This window comes from Telopea speciosissima, chromosome 5, assembly GCF_018873765.1.
Source record: "Telopea speciosissima isolate NSW1024214 ecotype Mountain lineage chromosome 5, Tspe_v1, whole genome shotgun sequence".
Taxonomy (NCBI): Eukaryota; Viridiplantae; Streptophyta; class Magnoliopsida; order Proteales; family Proteaceae; genus Telopea; species Telopea speciosissima.
This window is the reverse complement of record NC_057920.1, coordinates 14,633,187-14,654,536: the sequence shown is the minus strand read 5'-3', so window position 1 is coordinate 14,654,536 and position 21,350 is coordinate 14,633,187. Positions and strand designations below refer to the sequence as shown.

The window sequence follows — 21,350 nt, the reverse complement described above, 5'->3', positions numbered from 1 at the left end:
TGACACCAGTTGGTCAACAAATTTTATTTACGCATGTATATACCTCATATTTATATTTGACGTATTTCCTTGATAGGACCCACAATATCTGCTCATTTGGCATGTCAATTAGAAGTCAACTTTTGTGAACATTGAATCCAAAATTAAATCTCCTCCTATTCTATCATCTCCTGTCAACTCTTCGGGTCGTAGGTAGTTCCCTTGATTTATTTAATTAAATGAATTGTCTTGTTTGACCAAAAAAATCCAAATTTTAATTTCTATTTATTTATTTATTGGTAAACGAAATATCACTATCTTCTATCTACTCAAATGATAGAGTCATCTTGATGCAAGTCCACCACATTCTCTATGGTACTTCTTAACTTTTCGAAGAAATTGGTTTATAGTAAAAACTGTAAGGGAAGAAGTTAATACATATTGGGCATAAGTGTTTAAGAGGTCTATGAAATTTGACCTAATCCAAAATAGTACATGCTCAATCTATAGATCAGTCCTCCACATGGCTCAAACTAGTTGGCCTGTCGTAGCATTTCTTTAATATGCTATCAAAAACACTCGATTTTTCAATATAATGTTTTAAAGTAAGTAAATTTTGTTTTTTGTTTTTTGTTTTTTTCAAAAAAAGGCATTATTGAAAGAAAAAAAAAATAAAGAAATGCCTATTTTTAGGATGGGCCTTGGTGCAACAATAAGATTGCTCCATTGTGACCCAGATTTCCTGAGAATGAGGGAGAGAGAAGAAGAGCTTTAGAAGTGGAGAGGAACTGAGAGAGATGAGATGCCTGTATTTAATGTTCTTAATAACAACCACAATGATATGATCCAGTAGACCCCTTAAATTTCAGAAATTGCGGAAGAGATGATAAATTAAGAACCAAGGGTTAGATGAGGGAGAAAGTAGAGATGGGGGTGAGCAGAGAGAGGATTGATCTTAGGTGCTTCAAGGCTGCTTATTGAAGCACTGTCATGGAGGTGCGATGAGGGATGCTATATTGGCCATCCTCATCATCGTCATGCCAGTCTTGAGAAGGGAATCAAGGTCAAGGGGTCGAGTCTAGAAACAACCTCTCTTATGATCATCCCTAAATCCCGTAGTAGCGAGAGTCTCGTGTGCTAGGTACGCATTTTTTTATGAAGAAATGCTTATTTCTTGAGGGGGGGAAAAGAGAGAGGAATTGCTCGTGTATGGTGGACCTTCAAATTTGACATTGGAGAACAAAAAAAAGGATGCCACATTTGAGGGTAAGTTTCCCAAAAATTGATTAGTCAACCATTTTTAGGGCATCTATCCCTCCCAAAAGAAAATTATTTTTGGATTTTATTACTCCACAAAACAAATAAAATGTGTTTAATTGGTAACTTATCACATCAGTAAATTGTGATTTAATTTGGACAACAAGTCAACGTACGTTATGGGGATTAAAATCATCTGTAGTGCGGGTATCTTGTGGTGCACTACAATGCGGGTCTGAGAGCTCGTCACGTGGAAGAAGCTTCATCCAACGATGCGAACTCGATGCAAGATAGTTTTTTTTTCTTTCTTCTCGAACTTGGCACTATTGGATGTCATAACTTCGACATGTCGAGTTCTCAGGCCCACACTGCAGTGCACTGCAAGATTAGGACATTACAGAGGATTTTTTTTCCATATTGTGTGTGTGGGGGATGGGGGGGGGGGGGGAGTGGTGGGCACGTTTGAAGCTTGGCTAAATGAATCACCTAATAAAGAAAAGAAAAATGAGAGCATATACCAAATAATTTTTTTTGATGAGGCATATACCAAATATTAATATAGGCATGTTCCAGCATTTTTGCTCTCCCACAGTTTCCATGATCCGAGGTGCCCACTAGGTTTATCATGAGATGGGGTTATTCTTTGTCATTCCAATTAAAGACTTAAAGAGGGAAAAGGGGGGAGAAGAGAGCAATAAGGACAAAAGAAATGACGATAAACATGATGTAATGCTAATTAATGTGATTAATTAGATTTAATAAAATAAGCTTAATGATAATTTAAGAATAAATTTTCTCTTTTATTCATTGGAGAACTCCTTTCGTGGTTGCCATGATTCCAGAGTCAACAACTTAATTACGAGATAAATTCTAGAAGGAAGGATCAAGGAAGAAAGTACTAGTTAAAAAGGGTAATGACAACGATATGAAAACTAAGCTACTAATACTCTAATAGTGGCATCTGTTTATGCTGATAATCCAAAGTTATTGGGATCTTAATACAAGTTAAGATTCTGTAATTAATGGTTTACTGAATTGACTTGGAATTGTTATAGATAAGTCAGAAAAAAAAAAAAAAATAAAAAAATCTAATGAGGCATTTATTATGACTTGACTGTGTTCTTTTTGCTGTGTTTGGCTGAACCCCCCCAATCAAGAGTTTCTCTTTGTTTGTTTGTAGTCAAACAATTTTTATTTTCTGAATGTTATTTGTAACCATGTGTCCTCTTTGACTTTTGATGCAAATGCTTAAGCCTTAAGCATTGATTGCTAATCTGACGGTAACTAGTTATACTCAAAACGTTTGTTATTTGCTGGATTGGAATCTTCCACCTTCTCTTTCCCAAGGTGGTTTATAATCTAATCTCGAACTTTTGGAAATTAAAAAGAAAATAATTGATAGTGAATAATGATAGTTTGTAAAAACTCGCAAACATAAGGTTGTATTTGATATGTATTCGTGGAATAGATTCTAGGTCTAAAAAACATTTTGTAATAAAAAAAATCAAGTTTCAAAATACATTCTAAACTCAGAATCTATTCGAAAAAGTATACCAAATACATGATAAATCTTTTGCAATCACTGCTAACAACCGGTTTCATGCATGACCAAATGGAAGAGAGAACGAGAGTGAAGTCATTACTCGTCAGAAATGGGAAAAGAGGGGGAAGTGGAATCTGATGCAAGAGACGTGATCCTGGCCATTTTAAGATTTTGGAGTTGGCACGTGCCGCCACGCAACTTTATCATAAACTCATGGATCAAGATTAGTGAATTAAAAGATTTTTAGAAAATATCCAATTCTCGTTTGAATTAAATGAGTATCAGTAAAAATATCTATTATTTTTTGAATATTCTGTTTATAACTTTCTATTTCTCGTTATTTGTGAATCAAAATAGTTTTACAAAAGGAAATATCCACTACTTTTTTCGAAGATTCTTTTGGTTAAAAAATTAGTAAGAATGGAAATTAAAGAAAAAAAAATCCTATTCAAATTTCAAAATTGAATTGAACCATGGGAAAGCTAGGGGTCATCACATTTTTTATAATTTTTTGTTATGAAAGCCAGAGGGCACCAAAAGCCAAGATTAAATATTTCCTAACTATGTAGACTACTAGAGAAAGTACAAATTTTTGGGGTGTAAGCCTTGAGTCTCTTGACCCGGTGAGCCTGAACTTGCCCAACTTGCCCTATACGTCCAAAAATTTATGAGCTAGACCGAGTTGGGTGGGGGATTGGGAATTTCCATGATGGAGGGTTGAGGCATACTTAGTCCTCTCTTGAATATATATATGTATACCAAAATTTGTATTGTATATGCACAAATGCAAGATAAGTTATGGGAAAAAGAATGCTGCATGATCATACAATCTATGTCAAGATACAAACATGGGAGTCGTGAAATAATCACCCCACCCTCATGTTGGTCTTCTGTTCGCAATGGCCATAGGACCAAGCAACATTCTCTCTCCCTTATATTTATTATATGTCCTAATAAAAAAGATAAGGATCATTAATTGAGTATCATAATTTCATCTAGAGAAAATGTTTCATGTGAGGGGCATGTACAGAGGCCAAAACCCGCTCTTTGGTCTCTCTCCTACCATGTGAAACGACCCATATGAAAAGAGGGAAAAGAGAGAAAAAGGGGTGATAGCAAAGAGTGCACCCCCTCAGTAAAAAGAAGCCATTTATATTTAATATATATCATTGATTTGATACATTAAATAGGATCGAGTTTTTCTTAAGTTTAGTTGCGCATCAATGAATATTTTAGGGAATGTATTAAAATCCTATAGGGATTTGTGAATCCATAAGATAATGTGATGAACATTCACCGTACGGTGAAGGAAAACGTTTTCCTACTAAATATGGGATGATGTTTTCTATCCTCCAACACTAGCGTTTCCTAGGTCTGTCTCTCTCATGATTTGAGGCATCGGTATCGAATCAGTCATATCGGTATTGTAATTGACTGATCCCAATACCTAACCGATCCCATATCGGTGGAATAGTATAAACCAAGGGTAAAACTATCTAAAAATATGATTTTTTAGAAAACTACGGGTCAATCTATGCCGATCTATATCAATATTGGATCAATTTCTAGGATGGCCGATACTCGATCCTATACTGTTCATTAAATCCATGACCTCTTCTCTCCAGTTATCCCAATAAGAGGCATAGATGTCATTTCATAAGAGAGAGAGAGAGAGGCGTAAGCCATGCTGGGCCTCCTGGTTTTTCAAAGCTCTGCCCAACCCGAACCGTTTTACTCTGCCAAGCCAGCAAGCAAGGCCTGTATCGTTCTCCTGCCCTCCTCCTTTGAAGCCTTCTCTTTTGTGATTGGCGTTTTCCATGGCGAATAGCGTTGCGTAATTCATCGAACAAAGGAAACGTCGCCGGCCTTTGTAACCACTCATAGCCAGCCATATCGCATAATACTTCCATCATTTTTTTTAATTATTAAATGGAAGCTACTTCGTCATGTCCCCTGTTTTAAAATCGTAGACTTTTTTATTTCTTTTTTATTTTTCTCTAATTAGTCAAATCATTAAAATAAATCTCTCCCCCTCTCTCTTGCTCTGTCTCGCGTCTGAAAGGCCTTTTAACTTGACGACTCGATGACTTGACAACTTGACGAGTTGACGTAAACGGCTGTCTTTATAGTGTGACGATAATGCCCTTTTTATATTTTTATTACCTTTTATTTACTCCAATCTTCTTACCTCCTTCAGAAGGACACGTTCGGTTAAAATCAAAGGGAGTATTTTATGTGAAAGATCTTCCTTTTTTCGGCTCAAATGTGAAAGGGTTCTCTGAGCCATTTTCTTAGAAATGAATATTTTAAAGTTTAATATATTAAATATCAGTCACATGGTTATTCAGATAAACTCTAATATTGTACGAGGCAAGCAATGTTTCCAAAATCGAGATTGGATCGGCCGATTTTGACTGATTCAATCGAAAAAAAATTAACTAAGAAAAATGCACAATAGTTGTTGGAGTATTTACAGTGGACATGTATAGGCATAGATGAAGATGTATGCCAAAAAATGACAAGGTATTTGAGTGAATTAAACTATGAAATTTGACACATGATCAATCTACAAGTCTTCAACGCTCTTCCACATGGCACAAACTAAACACCTCTGTATATATATATATATATATATATATTTTTTTTTTTTCCAACTTTTCCATTTATTTATTGGAAGAGCTTCCCAAGCAACCAATATGGGGAGGGTGGGGGGGGGGAGGGGGAGTCTCCTAGTTACACCAATCAGGATGTGGGAAATAGTTTCTCCCAATAAAATGACCACATGGTATTGGTAGAGAGACAATGTCATGTGAAACTAAAATGGCAAGGATGTGGGAGGACTTAAGAAAGCATCTCCATACTATTGGTGAACAAATTTTTTTATTTATTTATATTTATAGGAGAAGGTTGGGCATGCTACCAACTTTGGGTAAGCTTGCAGTTTACACGAGTCACAGGACTGGACACAAGAGGGCACAAGGATTTTTTCCATAGGAGAAGGAGAAAGGATAACACATGTTAGACACTCTTGCAAAGTACCCAACCCTTTTCCCTATATTTATTTAGGGCAAGCGTTCTTTGTGGGGGAGCATGGCCCCAGTGTAGCCCCTGCCAATGGGAATGAGCATCAACACTGCAATCATTACCATTTTTCATGAGGGGAGGGACGATCATTTAGCCCCATGTGTCTCAGGCATAGGAGGTACACTCCCCCCATAGAGAACATTTCTTCATTTATATATATATTTTTTCATTTATATATTCAAACATGAAAATGATATCCGTTATTTTGACAGGGCAAAAAGTCAGCCCGTTCTCCCTTGAGAATTTTCAATTTTAATTGGGTATTTAAATTCGAACCGGTGGCTTTTGCTTGAGCCAATAATGAAATACTTCCATAGTAGTTGGACCAGTCCTTCTCATGATTTGAGGAATGAGTATTGGATCATTCGATTCGTATAAATATCGGTGGAGATCGATATCAATTCTTGGTAGTCAAACAAATCCTTCTCATGTAAATAAAATCTAATTTTTTTTTGAAGAAAACAGGTGTAAACCTGACTAATATGCACTGATCTAGATCAGTATTGTATTGATATCAGCAGAGACTGATACGGATACTGAATCCATGTAAACATGTAATGTTGTCAGTGGTTCAGGTTCATTTTATCGGACCGGGTTTAACCGTAGTTTATAAAATCCAATAACTGCCATTGTCCCTTATCTGACCTGACCTGCCCTGCTGACCAATCATGATGGAGAGTATTTTAATAACAATTATAATTAGTAATTAAACAAAAAACGGAATCCAAGAAAATTTACCAAGGGAGGGGTAGGATGGTAAATAGACGAGACGAACTTTTGGTTTTTTTTGTATGCTGGAATTTACATAGACAGCAGAATAACCGGACGGCGGGATTCTTACTTATTCATATTAAAGAAGAACTACAGTACTTTCGCGCTCGCTCTCCCCAGTTCCCAACCTGTCGAAGCCTCGGCAGCAGTCATTGAATATTTCAATTCAACTTCTATTCAATTGATCCACGAGATATTTACCTCTCGATGATAAACAATATCAGTTGACGCTCAGCACGAATCAAACAATTTTTGAGAACTCTCTCTTTCTCTCTCTCTTCCGCTTCACACCATTTCTTCCTTCGATGGTAACGACCACGCATTCTTTTCAGATTGTTCCATTTTCCTCTATTTCGATTGCCAACATTCTAGGGTTTCTAGTTCATATAGTCCTTACAACTCGCATATCTCTTCAGTAACATAGCAATCAGTGGATTTCTCTGATAAGAAGTCGTCGTCTGCTACTGTTTTGATGATGTTTCTATTAGCGGGAATATCTTGTAAGAGTTAGAAATTTGTTGTCGAGTTTTCTCGTTTGAATTTATTTGTTATTTTGGAGATTCTGTTAAAAGATTTGTCGTGTAAGTGCAATGGGAGGGGTCTGTTCGGCTGGATCACCGAACAGAGGTGTAATAAACTGGACCGATGGTTTCAAGTACCCTGAAAAGATCAAAAGGATTAAGAGCTCTCGAGAGGAGTCAAAAGATGCTCTCTCGTTTTCCGATGTGAATGTTTATGAATTTTGCCAGACAAAGGGCGATTCTTGCGAGTTCCCGTTACCCATTTCTGGTGAATTGAAGCCGGCGCGACCAACAAGGACGGCGTCCAGCAAGGTAGTTCCTATATTTCTTTTTTCTTTCTCTTTATTATTTTAGTCGTTTTCACTGGGCAATGATTTTTTGGTTTCGTGGCGATGATATATCTTCATAGCTCATAGATCATTTTCTTAATCTATATTATAAGATAGATTTCAATCACTCAAAATCATGATGAGCAACTAATGAGAGCCACATCATACAGAAATTTTCGTATTATAGTGCTCTACAAGAAATTTTCCAGACATGTTACACTTCTATTAGAAATTCTTGTACAGCTGGCTTTTGGAAATAAGCCAATGAATCCTAGGTGTTCGACATAATCCAATTGCAGTACCATCAAATCATTTCAGACAGAAACTCTCCATTTTAGCAAACTAAAATCCTGTAAAAAACATATCACAAGGATAACCATAGATGAGATGAAGATACTAGTAAACTACTAAACTCTGCCACCATTCTAGCATCTCCCCTTTCTGGGTTCAATTGAAATTTGAGCGATTAATTTTGGCTCATGAGGTATAAAAAAGATTGTTTTCAAGCATCTTCCCAAAAGAACTTGTAGCCCTGATGGATTACCAGAATTGTTTGCGTTATGGTCAGAGCGCGTCTTATCCATATATTGCTACTTCATTGAAATTGTAAACTTTCTTTTTAAATATGCAATCCAAGAACTATCCTGTAATTCTTAACCATGACTCTATGCAACATATGTGGTAAAATCATGCAATTTGTGGTCTATAGGAAGGAAATTATTTTAGATAAATTTATTTTCAGCATTAATGAGCCTTTTTTGCCTTAAGGAAGATCTGGATGGATTGTGTTGAAACTGGAAGTGATGAGAGTGGCCCTTGATTTAGGAAGTTCTCCCTAGTTTAGCATTCTGTGGGTGATGGTTGGCCCGAACAACGTTGTTTCTCATGGTTCCTGATTTTGAAATCTTAGTAAATCTGTCTCCAGTCAATACCATAAAGTTTTGCTGACCTTTCTCGATGTGCCATTAGCTCTAGTTTGCTCTTTTGGTTGGCATTGAATCTCACCTTCTGGAGGACTAGATGGAACATCAGTGACAGAGAAGGCTCCCAACCTCTCATGTAGCATCTAGGCTTCTAATAACTCACAAATTTCCTTTGTTCTACCCTTCCCTACTGAATAGCCCAAAACTTTATACAAGTTACCATATCATATATCCTAGTATCCAAAACTCTCCAAAGGATTCTTTCCAAATTCATCTATTCAATTTATTCAAGCAATTCCCTTTTATATTGAAGGATCAGATACAGAAACCTGTCTGGGATGCTTATCCATCAGGTCATGTTACAGTTAATGCCTGTTATCTTACCAGAAATTATGACTTGGACAAATACATTAAGTAGGGAAATTTGTAAGCCTTCTGGACTACCAAAGATCCTTAAAAACTAGCTGATAACAACATTTCAATTATGGAGCTTGTTGTAATAGGAAATGTGATATTTCTCATCTCTCCCCTGTCTTATGCAAGACAAATGCTGGGAATTCTTTAATTTTTTATGTTCAAAGGAGATGCTTAGAACAATTATCTGATCTCTGATATCCAGAATTAATCTGATCACTAAAGAGTCAATAATTCAGTTTGGAGAAAGCAAACTGGGATTTCTTTTTGGTCGTCCTCCCCCTCCTTCCCTTCCCTAAAATGTCAGAGAAAGCTATAGACTTAGAAACTTGAAAACAGGATTTGATTGGTGTAACCATTGACTTAGTAAAGATAGATTAGGGACATTTATTTATACCTATCTTCCATTGAATCTGAAGCAAATGGCATTGCCATGAGCAGTCAACTTTTTTTTTTTTTTGGGGGGTTGGGGCGGGGGGGGGGGGGTTAGAATCCACAAAGGCATAGGAATGGTCGATGTTTTACTTAGAAAACTCGAGGTCACAGTGTTAGAAGTCTACAATATTCAGAGGTAGGGGTGTCAAAAAAAGCCCGGCCAGCCCGAGCCCACCCTGAGCCTAGGCAGGGCCTGGGCCCGGTTTTTCAGCTCGCTGGGCGGGCTGGGGCTTAATAGTTTCCTTGCCCTGGCCGGGCCGTGCCTGGGTTGATGCCTCGGGCTGAGCCTGACCCTGCCTAACCTGGCCCTATATAATAGTATATGTTTCTATACTCCAAATCCCCAATACGCTAAACCCTCGATACCTACACTTCTTCCCCAACCCCCGATTGCGAAACCCCATTTTCACTCCATACACTTTGTAGACACCGACACCGGTGGCCAGCAGCGAGCCAGCTACGATCTCTCTCTCTCTCCTTCAGGTGAGAATCATTTTATCCAAAAGTGTGTGATTTTGTTAGAACACCAGATTTAGATTATGAGGTATCTTTCCCTAACCTTGACTTGCTCAAAATGATTGTTCTTAATAATTGTTCTGGTTTCCAAACCTATAGACGGTACTGTTTGTTTCAATGTATACCTTCTCTCATGGTGGTTTAAATCCCTAAATATCTGAATCAGGTATCATGCACATCTAAATCCCCAATTTCATAAATTTCAATATATTCCTTTCTCATGCTGATTTGAACCCCCTAATTATCTCATTCATGTACCGTTTGCTCATTTTACTTGTTAAAGTGTATTGAGTTGTTAGGGCTGGAGATAATCTTGACTAGGATAATATCCTATTTGAGATTCGTCCCTATTTAACTCCTATTTCTATTGTGGTTTACAACTAGGTTTAGTTTACTTTCTATTTTATATTTTTGAATCCGAATATGATTAGGAATCCTCTTTTGTAATCTCAGTATAAATAAGACAATAGGGGGTGGGGCTGCTAAGCTCGATTATTGCAACCAACAGTCCCCTTTCCTCTTCTCCATCTCCTCACTCTCGGTTCTGGTATTCTAGTGTTCTGATCTGCTGCATTACTGATTTGATCTTATACAATATTTCCCACTATTCCAAATATAAAAACCCGTTGACACCCCTATTCAGAGGTAGTTTGCATGAAAGCGTGATCTGGTAAGGGAAATATGTCATCATTTACTTTGGCCATAAGTCCATAGCAAGTTTTTGAGTGTTTGTCTACTGGATGGTATAGTAGCTGGAACCCTTGTGACTGACTAATCCCTTGGTTGCACTGGCAGCAAATGAGGTAAGGGATCAAAAGCATAGTATTTAGCTGTTGAGGGGAATGTGAGGGTTGAAGGGAGAAAATTTCCCCGTTGAGTCTGACCATGATCTCCCTTTCTAGCTCTCTTTGTTCTCAGTCTTTGTGTTCTAGTTTTCCTCTTTGGTGGTGCCAGTTGGTGTATATGAAGTTGTATTAGTGTAAAAGGTTTTCCTTCATGAATTGGTCCATAAAATAATAAAGGATGATTCTGATGGAGCTGTGGGAACCAAAGGGTGATTCCTTGGCCTTCCCTTTTCTGGGTGAGTCATATCTGTTCCTTTTTTGTGCATGTTTTTTCCCTCCTCCTCCTCCTCCTCTGTCTCTCTCTCTCCTTTCGGTGTTCTGTCTTGTCTCATATTTGTATGCCTTCAAGATCAATGAATTTTCTATGATTATTTAATAAAAAGAGAAGGAGAAACAGAAAAAGAAGGAGAGGAAGGAGTACTAAGTCTATTGTGTACTAAAAGTTACAAATCTTCATTATCATTTCACCTGAAAGGGCAACTTAACAGCATATGAATCCAAACCTATGAAGAAAAGCACTAAATTGTAGCTTCACCAATTGATCTGACACATCTCTTAGCAATTTATGTCAATGTTAATAAATTATTTAGCTTGACACCCCCCCCCCCCAAAAAAAAAAAAAAAGGAGCTTATATAGATGGTCCCATGTTTAAGAGGAAGTATTTTAAGAAAACCCCTACTAACTTCTCACGAAAAAGAAGGGAGGAAAAGAAAATTTGATGTTTCCACATTCTTTTCCCTTTCATTGTTCCTATTTCCATTCATTCTGTGAGTAATTATAAAATAAAACCTTGAGCTGCTGAATATTATAGAAGTTGACCCTGAATTTCCCAATAAAAGGAAAACTCAAATAGAAAAACTGATTTGGACAACTTAAAATTGAGCCTGGATAATAATCAAATTGACAAACTATAAGCTGAGAATATATATAAACTTACCTCAATGATTGTCATAAGTTGAATGTGGGTTTTTGAGAAAATTGAATCAGAAGACCAAGTAATTTAGCCATCCCCATGTTGGGGATGCTACATGCGGTGTTGGGTCCACTAGACCCATGATGCCTTGGGAGCTCCACCTGTAAATCAACTTGGAAAGGTCTTGAATTTAACTTTTTTCGGCTCCCCGGGTCCTTTTACAAGTTTTTTAGCTGCTGATTCCAAGAAATGTTAGGTGGGAAAGAAGTATATCAAATCTAGAGTATGTTGCACCAGAGGTTAAATATCAAGTTCTGTTCATGGGCGGAAAATCTGGCCCTTGTTTTGTATCATTTTAGTGGAAGTTTTTCTATTGGTTGTACTCAAATATACATTGTTGAGTGGAATATCTGTGCCTTGACAGTTGGTTGTGTCGCTGTGTATGACATCCATAAAATAGTTTTGGCACTCTGTATTATTTTCATATTGAAGTGCAAAGTTTGTGAGTCCACCTTGATTGTTTTACCTTTTGTAGGTGCCACATATGGGCTCAATTTTGGGAAGGGCTCGCATTGTTGGACTAGAGAGGGCTGTGGAGGTTTTAGACACACTTGGAAGTAGCATGTCAAATTTGAACGCCAGTACTGGATTTGTTTCTGGGATGACTTCCAGAAAGAACAAAATATCTATCTTGGCATTTGAAGTAGCTAATACAATTGTCAAAGGTGCAAATCTTTTGCAATCTCTGTCTAAGGAAAGTATCCAGTTCCTGAAAAAGGAGATCCTACACTCAGATGGGGTACAACGACTAGTGTCAACAGATATGGAGGAATTGCTAAGGATTGCCGCTGCTGACAAAAGGTGTGGAGCGGACTTGTGTGAGCTTGAGCTCAAAGCTTTGGGCTTCATTTTAGATTTGTAGTCTTATGGAATTTTGTCCATGTTTTCTTACATACAAATTTAAGGATTTTGTTTGGTGGCATATATATATATATTTTGCCTCTCTTTCTTTGTTGTTGTTTTATTTCCTTTGCCTTCTTTTCAGGGAGGAGTGGGATGTGTTCTCCACAGAAGTATTTAGGTTTGGTGACCTATGTAAAGATCCACAATGGCACAACCTGGGTCGCTGTTTTCAAAAGTAAGTTGGATACTTAATAGCTTTTCAAATTTTGCAAATTAAATTCCTGACAGTTACTGACAAAAGGAACATGTTTCATTGAATGTCTCTACTTTACAGGCTGGATTCAGATACTACAACCCACAGGCAGAACAAAGAAGACGTAGAAATGACAATGCATGAACTAGCAACTTTGGCTCTGAATACTGCTGTAAGTATATTTCATTTTCATTATATTGCTCACCCTTTTATTTCTGTGTATGTTTTCCACAGTTTTTGGTTGTTTCTCTTAATGTTCATCTCAGGAAGTTTGGTGAATCGATACTGTATAACTATTAACTTTGCTATGTCCAGCGATAAATGTGTGCTGCATGATTACTATCAGCTATAAATGTGTGCTGTATGATTACTATTAAAACATGTCCATTTTAATTGACACTGAATTTGATCGTATTCAGAGAAAAAGCAACTGTTAGGGATGATTTTCTGTTATATATAATACATAATAGTTTGTATGTACCTCTTGATGGGAGGCATCCACATGCTTTATTTATCCATTCTACAATTCTCACTCACCTGCTACTTGTTTGATGTATTGTGATATCTTTCATGTCCTCTCTGATTAGTGAGAACCATGTTATGAAGCCTGGGGGGTTATGAAAGAACTGTGAGTCAATATTACTCTGTTCTTGATGTCAGTATTGTGGAGAGAAAAATTGGGATAAAATTGGTTTGGATGAGCATTGATCTTTCAACGTTTACTCTGTATGGATGGGAAGTAATTATTGCTGTGATTTTATAATTAGGTCAATAAAGACAGGCCTCTGGTCCCTAGTTTCAGGGATGCTCATATTTTTCAATGGCTGTATGCCTTAAATCATAGATTTACTTACATGTGTGCAACATAGGCACCCTATTCCAATTGGGTTTTGCATGATGATGCATATCATTTCACTATAGCATAGTTGATCTATAGAGCCCGCCATATGAGATTGTGTTTAACACTATTTACCACCACATAGACCAGCGCAGCATTTGAAGACCCTATGATTTCTTGCCCTCCAAAGGCGTACCAAATAATAGCTCCTGGAAATACCAACCATAGCCTCTTACCCTAAAGATGCTTTTGCGAAAGGCAAAGATCAGGTGGGGGGGGGGGATCCATCTCACAACAGTGGAAGCAATTACTTCGTCCCAAACCTGATTAGCAAAAGGGAGTTAATAAAGCAAATTTAACTCTTTGTATCTGTTGTACAAAGTGAGCATGCATTTGGCTGCACATGACCTCTGGAAATCAAGTGACTGCTAGTGAGAGCGCAGCATATTTAATTGCCTGTTTGAGAGATTTTCAGTTTTTTTCTATGGTGTGCTTAAACTAGTAACATCAATATCATATACTATTATACTCTTTTTTTCCCACATAAAAGTATTTTTGTTCATGGCTAGATTTTACTCGGGATCAAATGGTTAACTTTCTGAACTTCTGTTTTGTTTGTAGATGACTTTAAATCAAATCTATGTGATTAACTTCTTCATCTGTTGCTTCCTTTAAGTTGTCAGCTTAGTAGTAGCTTACTGCAAAGCTGGTTTTTATTGTCCATATAATTCTACAATCACACTGAACATTCTACTGTGATAGATTTGTTGTTTATTAGTCACATATTGGATGATTTTATTTACAGATTAATGGAAGCACACTTTATTTGATTATTATGCTAGTCTTCTATCTGACATTGGTTTCCTGCATTTACAAACATTTTCATTTGTAGGAATTGTACCATGAGTTACATGCATTGGATAGATTTGAACAAGATTATCGACAGAAGGTGGAGGAACTAGAGTCCTTGCATCTCACTCAAGGAGGTTGAATCTCTTACCATAATTTTTCAAAGATGTCTATAGAGCAATTCTTAGTAACTTTTTCAGCTGGTTTTTTGGATCTTGTCAAAAATCAATTTTTTAATCAGATTCTTTCACTAATCAAATATAAAGCCACATAATTAGTCCAAGATTGAGCAATTATGTAAATATGTGTCAATGACAATGTCTATGATCTAATATAAGTTGCAAGTAGATCTCATTGATGGAGGCATTGGATCACTGCTCTGAGGAAAACTGAATATTGAATTCACCTAAGAAATCCCTAAAAATTCTGTTCTCATGGGTTGAGTGGTGGTAATATTTTTTGCATGAGGAGGACTTGGAGGAATGTTCTACTTCTAGGTTCAAGAGGATGCATACAAACTAAAAAAATGCAAGTGGAATACAAGACAAGATTGATTTCTTAAGTAGTATCAAGCATTGTTTTGCAATTTGTTTATCCACAATTATGGAATTAAGTTTATTTTAAGGAGCATTGTACACAGATTTTGTTATTGTAAAATGAAATAATTTGACAAAATGGTTACACCAAGCTGCTTCTTTCTGTGGCTTTGTAGTATGGATCTGTTGTGCAATGTTTCACATATGTTAACTATATAGAAAAAATAATTCCAAAACCTTGAGTTGGGACCTGAATAACTAATATGGTTCAGTATAGTTAAACATATTTTAGTAACTAATAATTTTTTAAAGATTACTGAACCACTGTAACTGTTGTTGAACTTTTAACACAAACTTGATGGTCAAGATGTTCCAAATTGCAAGAAACATCAGATATACCCATTAGATATCGAATTTTGAATGCATCGAAGTGCTTCTCCACTGATAATTCCCAATGATGCCTGCTTGAGAACTTGAGTCAGGTCTACATACGTCTGATCCAAATTCTATCATGTTTCATGTCCTATTGTCTTTATTGTTTCTATATTAGTTTGTGTTGTATTGAATATTTAGGAAACTGCAAATTTTAATGAGTTGAAACACATCAACATAAATAAATTCAATTGCTTATGCTGGTAATTTCATAACATAGATCCAATGGAATTCTCTAACACAGTATTTTCTTTTTAAGCGTGCTGTCTCCTAGTACCTCTCTTTCTATTTTGTTGGTTCTACTTCTTTATACCAACTTGTTTATACCTTTTGTTTTTGTTAGTCTTAGGTTTAGTGATTTTCTTTCACTTCCTTTTCTATGTCAATGTGTGCAAAATATATTTGTGAATTTCTTTTCATATGTTATATTGGTATATTCTCTGATTGATAAGAGACTTGAATGATCTCTACAAACAGTAGGGTATAATTTCTTATCGGGTAGATATTTTATTTGGTTTTGTAGGAGAGAATCTCATGATATTGCAAAGTGAACTAAAACACCAAAGAAAGCTTGTGAGGAGTTTGGAAAAGAAGTCTCTTTGGTCAAAAAATTTGGAAGAGGTATTTGTTGATGCATCACTTGTTATTATTTATTGTGAAAAGAATCCGTGATTTTTTGGAGAAGTTTTCGATGGAATTCGTTTTCCATCCCCTTTATGATTTTCTTATGAAGCCATTTTGCATTTTATTGTTAACTTTTTTCTCTAGAATAGAGTATTTTACTACAGGTCATGACATCAAAGGTCAGAGAATGTTTTACTTGTTTTAATATTGAACTTATTTGGATTTACTTTTATAGAATCAACTCAGTACAAACTTTTTTTTTTAAATTTCTATAGTGCCTTGCTGACTTGGAAGTTAGTTCAAAATCTGTGTGTGATTGTCAACATTAATGATATTTGGATTTATGACACGGAATCCATTGCAGGTCATGGGAAAGCTTGTTGACATTGTTACTTTCATTCATGAAGAGATCATGGAAGCCTTTGGAAATAATGGTAAGTGTTCATAAACAAATAGTTCATTTTAGGACATGAATCTGATAAAATACTGATTCGTGTATAATATTGATTTAATGCATTTATTTGTGCGTGCATGATCGCCCTTCCCTGAAATTGTAGCCCATGCTTTGTATTGACTAACTCTGTATTTTCTCGTCTTAGGTCTTATGGATGCTTTTGATTCTCTTTATATTTCATTTTTTTTTCTATTTTTAAATGTTGATTTGTGATAACACACAAAAATGAAGCAAATGTTTACTTTGGTGACGAATAAAAATCAAGCAACTGTTCAATAGAACCTTTGGCTAGAAAACCTGTTTCTCCACTCTTCTCTATCTCTATGTGACCTGGGCTCTTGTAATAGGAACCCTACTATTTCTGGCACTTCACTATTATGTACAAAAGATGTTCCTGACTGTATCCTTGATGTTCCCAGGTAAATATAGCTCTATTTAGGCTCCGAAGCTTATGCATTTTTAGTTGTGAGGCTGCTTCTGTATCCTTTTGTAATGCCATTCCAAAGTGATTGTTAGATGCTTATCAATTTTCTTTCTATCTTAAATCTTAATTCTTTTTGTTTGGATTTATAAAAAGCCCTGGTTAATTAATTCAGATTCCTTCATTTCTGTGCTATCAAAACCAATCATGTTTTGTCAAAAGTTTGGTCCAATTTTAATTCAAAATTAAAAAAATATATATTCTAGAAAGTCAGAGTTTGTAAGAGTCTACAGAAAAAAATTGTTTCTGTGGTTGATTCTCACTGGATGAATATGTGATTATTGCCACCTATTGGCTATTAATAAAAAAAGTTGGAGAAAGAAAATGTTTCATTCAATGACAGTTAACTACATGTCTTTGTAAGACATACTAGATTTCACCTCCAAAAATTTCTAACGTTTTATAAGTTCTGACAGGTACAGCATTGATTAGCAAGGATCCAATTCACAAATGTCAAAAATTAGGTGTATGTGGTCTTGCATTACATTACGGCAACATCATCGGTCAGATAGATAGTATTGTAAGTATAGAAGTTCATCCCTTTATTTAGTGTAGCATGGCTCATGTACTCAGTTTCTAATGTTTTTCTCATTTCAAGTAGAGGGAGGTAACTCAATTAACTAACAATCACTAATACATGGACTTCTGATCATGACAATGTACAATTATAAGCATGGAAACTTTCTGAATTTACAAGTCCAACCTTGGTATTCTAACTATGTTGGTCATAGAACTCTTGAACTGTGCATTGGGGGAGTAAGTCATAGCAGTGTATCTTAAAAATTAAAAAATAGAAATTAGAAAAGCTACCACCATAGCATCAAGTGAAACCCAGGATAGCCAGGTTTGACTTATTAGCATCCCTAAGCTCTTATTACCCCTCTTTACTAGAGCATTGAAAAGCGTCCATTGCACATCTCCATACCATTTTTAAACGACTTTCTTTGAACTTATCATGTATTGGAGCTACTCCTAGATTAGCTCTAGTTTGTTCATTCTGTATTTTAATCTTTTCTAGTTTTACCACTCCTCCATTTCAACACCCTCATTTCATTTACAGTAAGCTTGTTTATATGTTGTTTTCTCACTCCCCAACTTTCAGATCCATGCATCATTTTTTAATACATTATATCATAACCCTTCTATCGTTGATGGGATTGTGAGCAAGGTGCATCTTGTAGTACACGTGTTTCTGGCTACTGAATATCAGACAACATGATTTATGTCATAATTTCGTAAGATTCTGCAATTAGGCTCGGTTTGTTTCGGTGTAAAATTTTACTTGGAAAATTTTTCAACATGTAAAATTTTAGATGTAAAATTTTATGCCGAAACAAACGGAGCCTTAATGAAAGGAAAATGAAAAATATAAGTAAGGTTCCGTCTTTGTTTTTTTTTGGCAGTTCCGTCTTTGTTTTTTTTTGGCAGAGAAACTAACCAAGTTTTGTAGCCTCACACATGTAACTCTGTTCCTCAGCTTGGCCAATGCTTCACTTACTTCTTCTTTAGAAATTGCATTGCCTTCTTCCATAGTTGGCCTTGTATTGGCTTTGCTCGTAAGGCTGATGAACTTTTCACTGTATGTTAGCTTCAGAAATTCATTAACTTACTAACATTTTTGTGGGTGGATTTCAACCCTATGGGAATTTCTTGAAATATAGTTGAATGGCAAGCAGTATTTGTGTAGCCGACCCCATCTAGTTGGGACAAGGCTTGTTTATCCTTCAAGCTTGTGTGGCTCTTCAGCTTTCAAAAACATCCTGATGTAATATAATCAATTAAAAACGGGTTAGTGAAAACAGAAATTCCTTATTCACCTGGGAAATCATTGAAAATAGAAGTTCCTTATTCACCTGGGAAAACATTGAAACAGAAATTCCTTATTAAAAAATTCCAGATTGGTCCTCCCACAAGATAATAGTTATTTTCTGTCAAAACTATATTTCTAAACCTCAAACCTAAGAGGTGTCACACTGCAATTTGATAGTGATCTCTTTCTCTTTATCTTTGTGTGCTAGGTGTGTCGGCGAAGTTCTCTTCCTCCTAATGCAAGGGATACACTGTATCATGCATTGCCGCCTGGTGTTAAAGCAGTTCTACGTTCTCGATTACAGTCATTTCCGGCCAAGGAAGAGGTATGCAATATCTAGGTAACCTTCACGGCCTCACCTACCTTGAACAAGTCATTCCGCCCTGTATTTGATTAGCTTTTAGGCAATGGGCGGTTTGATTCCCTAAGGTGCATGCCTGTAGGAACATGCAAGGACAAATAAAGAAGGCATACATGGAAAATTTTTATTGCACATCTTGGTTGCATACATACATGGAAAAGTTGATCCCTGATCCCTGGGGGATCAACTTTTGTTTACCTTAAGTCTCTCATTTGTACACACATATTTATGTCTGCAACTCCATGTGCATGCTTGCAGCTCACAGTTTCTCAGATCAAAGATGAGATGGAAAAAACACTACGGTGGCTTGTGCCTGTAGCTTCAAATACAACCAAGTAGGTCAATAAAAGCTCTCTTACCATGCATTATACTTCTGTTGCTTATTTGGGCAATTAGCCTTGTTCTTCTGTCAATAAACAGATGCTTATCTTTCCTTTGTTTTCTTTTTGGCTTGTTGGAATCCAAATCAGAGCACATAAATCTTTTGGTTGGGTTGGAGAATGGGCAAACACTAGGTCAGTTGAGGCCTCAATTTCAGCCTTCCCTTGTTATCTTCTTCCTCTCTGTTCCACATTGTTTGGTTTTTTGACATGTTCCTTCTTGATTGGATCAACACCATTTCTTTTTGAGTTGTTAAAAATGGACAAACTGCATCCTATCTCTCGGAGTTTTAACAGTGATTCTTATTGACTGGCAGTTCTGAGTTCAAGAAGAAGACATCTGGACCTAATAATCTGTTGCGTCTTCAGACACTCTATCATGCAGACAGGGAGAAGACAGAGCTTTATATCCTCGAGCTGGTGACATGGCTTCACCGTCTAATCAGTCAAGTGAGAAGCAGAGACTATGGATTCAGGCCACTCTTTCCTGTTCGATCCCCAACACATAATGTTCAATTTTTAAGGTCTGTATCTCAGCAAGGCTCATCACCATTGTATAACAATGGTAAAATCAATGGTGAAGCCCTGCTTTTACGGCCTGAAACCTGTCAAAGCTCATCCTCAGTACCTTACAATGGTAAAATCAATGGTGAAGCTCTGCTCTTACTGCCTGAAACCCATCAAAGCTCATCCCAAGAACATAATATTGGGAAAATCAATTGTGAATCCTTGGTTTTACAGACGAAATACCATCAAGGCTCATCCACAGGGAATAATAATGGTACAACCAATAGCAAGGTCGTGCTTCAACTTTTACAGGCTGAAACCCAGCAATGCTTATCCCCTTCGCTTGATAATAGTGAAACCAACATCAAGACGCCACTTCCAGAGCCTGAAAACCAGCAAGAATCGTCTCTAGCGACAAATAGTAGTAAAACCAGTAAGGTTCGTAAACTCTCTCAAGAAGACCGAGATATGTTGGAGAAGATCCAGTGGAGAAGGCTGGTTCCTATAAGAAGCAAAAGCCAGGAATTTGGTGTGGGCAAGCAGAAAGGGAAGCAAGGTTTGAGGCTGTCCAAGAGCACTGGTAGCTCTTCAATGACCTCAGTGCAAGGTTTGAGGCTGTCCAAGAGCACCGGTAGCTCTCCAATGAGCTCAGTCCATCTCAAGACATTGACTGTACCAAGACAGATGTTTTGGACGTGATGGATGGGCTGCATATCTCCTCGCATGATTTCCGGTTTTTTAACCTCATTTCCCAAATTTTAGTTTTCCATTCCAACCACCCTCACCCCACCACCACCCCCCCCCCCCAAAAAAAAAAAAAAAAAGAAGCAAAAAGTAAGGGAAGAAAGAAACAAGGAAGAAAATCCATCTAATTTTGTATTTCTTTTGACTTTGTTCGGTTCTGATGTAAATAGGTTTTGTTTATGGTGGCCTTTTGTGCTTTATAGATAATACTTATATTGGTTCCGGAGAAAATACAAGTTTTGTCGAAATTCTATTCCGTGTGAGGCGAACACATTTTTGCTATGTGTTTTTTGAGATAATTTCCTAAATCTGCAAGATACGGAAAAAAATAAATTTGAGAAAACAAGTAAGTTTGACTTTGTTTTATATTTACTTATTCCAGCCCCGCTCTTGCAATTCGATCGTTACAATTAGGGGTTGGATGGAACCTAATTAGTCCAATGACAACTTTTTGCAAATTGTATAAAACTGTGACAGTGGAGATTCAAAGTAACGATTTAACCTAGGAGAGGAGTGCATTTGTATCTCTTGGGATTGATGGTTATTTAAGGTTGTGTATGACAATGTTTCTGTACTAAATAATGATTTTTTAGTCAATTACTTTTTTGTATTTCTATTAAGAGAGAGAGTTGGGCATGCTACCAGCT

At 36.6% G+C, this 21,350-nt stretch overlaps 1 protein-coding gene across 2 annotated transcripts; it reads left to right on the top strand.

Annotated features, from left to right (window-relative positions):
- Positions 1 to 7,151: 7,151 nt before the first annotated feature.
- Positions 7,152 to 20,682, top strand: LOC122661157 (protein PSK SIMULATOR 2-like). 2 transcript variants are annotated; one of them, XM_043856488.1, is made up of 13 exons: positions 7,152 to 7,467; positions 12,067 to 12,392; positions 12,577 to 12,669; positions 12,769 to 12,859; positions 14,418 to 14,511; positions 15,866 to 15,963; positions 16,331 to 16,400; positions 17,318 to 17,421; positions 18,920 to 19,036; positions 19,331 to 19,407; positions 19,543 to 19,587; positions 19,770 to 20,515; positions 20,567 to 20,682. In XM_043856488.1, exons 1-13 carry the CDS (start codon positions 7,225 to 7,227, stop codon positions 20,656 to 20,658), a joined length of 2,196 nt encoding a protein of 731 aa, XP_043712423.1. In that variant the 5' UTR covers positions 7,152 to 7,224; the 3' UTR covers positions 20,659 to 20,682. The 2 variants fall into 2 exon arrangements, with proteins under 2 accessions (XP_043712423.1, XP_043712422.1); XM_043856487.1 differs by having other exon boundaries at positions 19,770 to 20,682.
- The last annotated feature ends 668 nt before the right edge of the window (positions 20,683 to 21,350 follow it).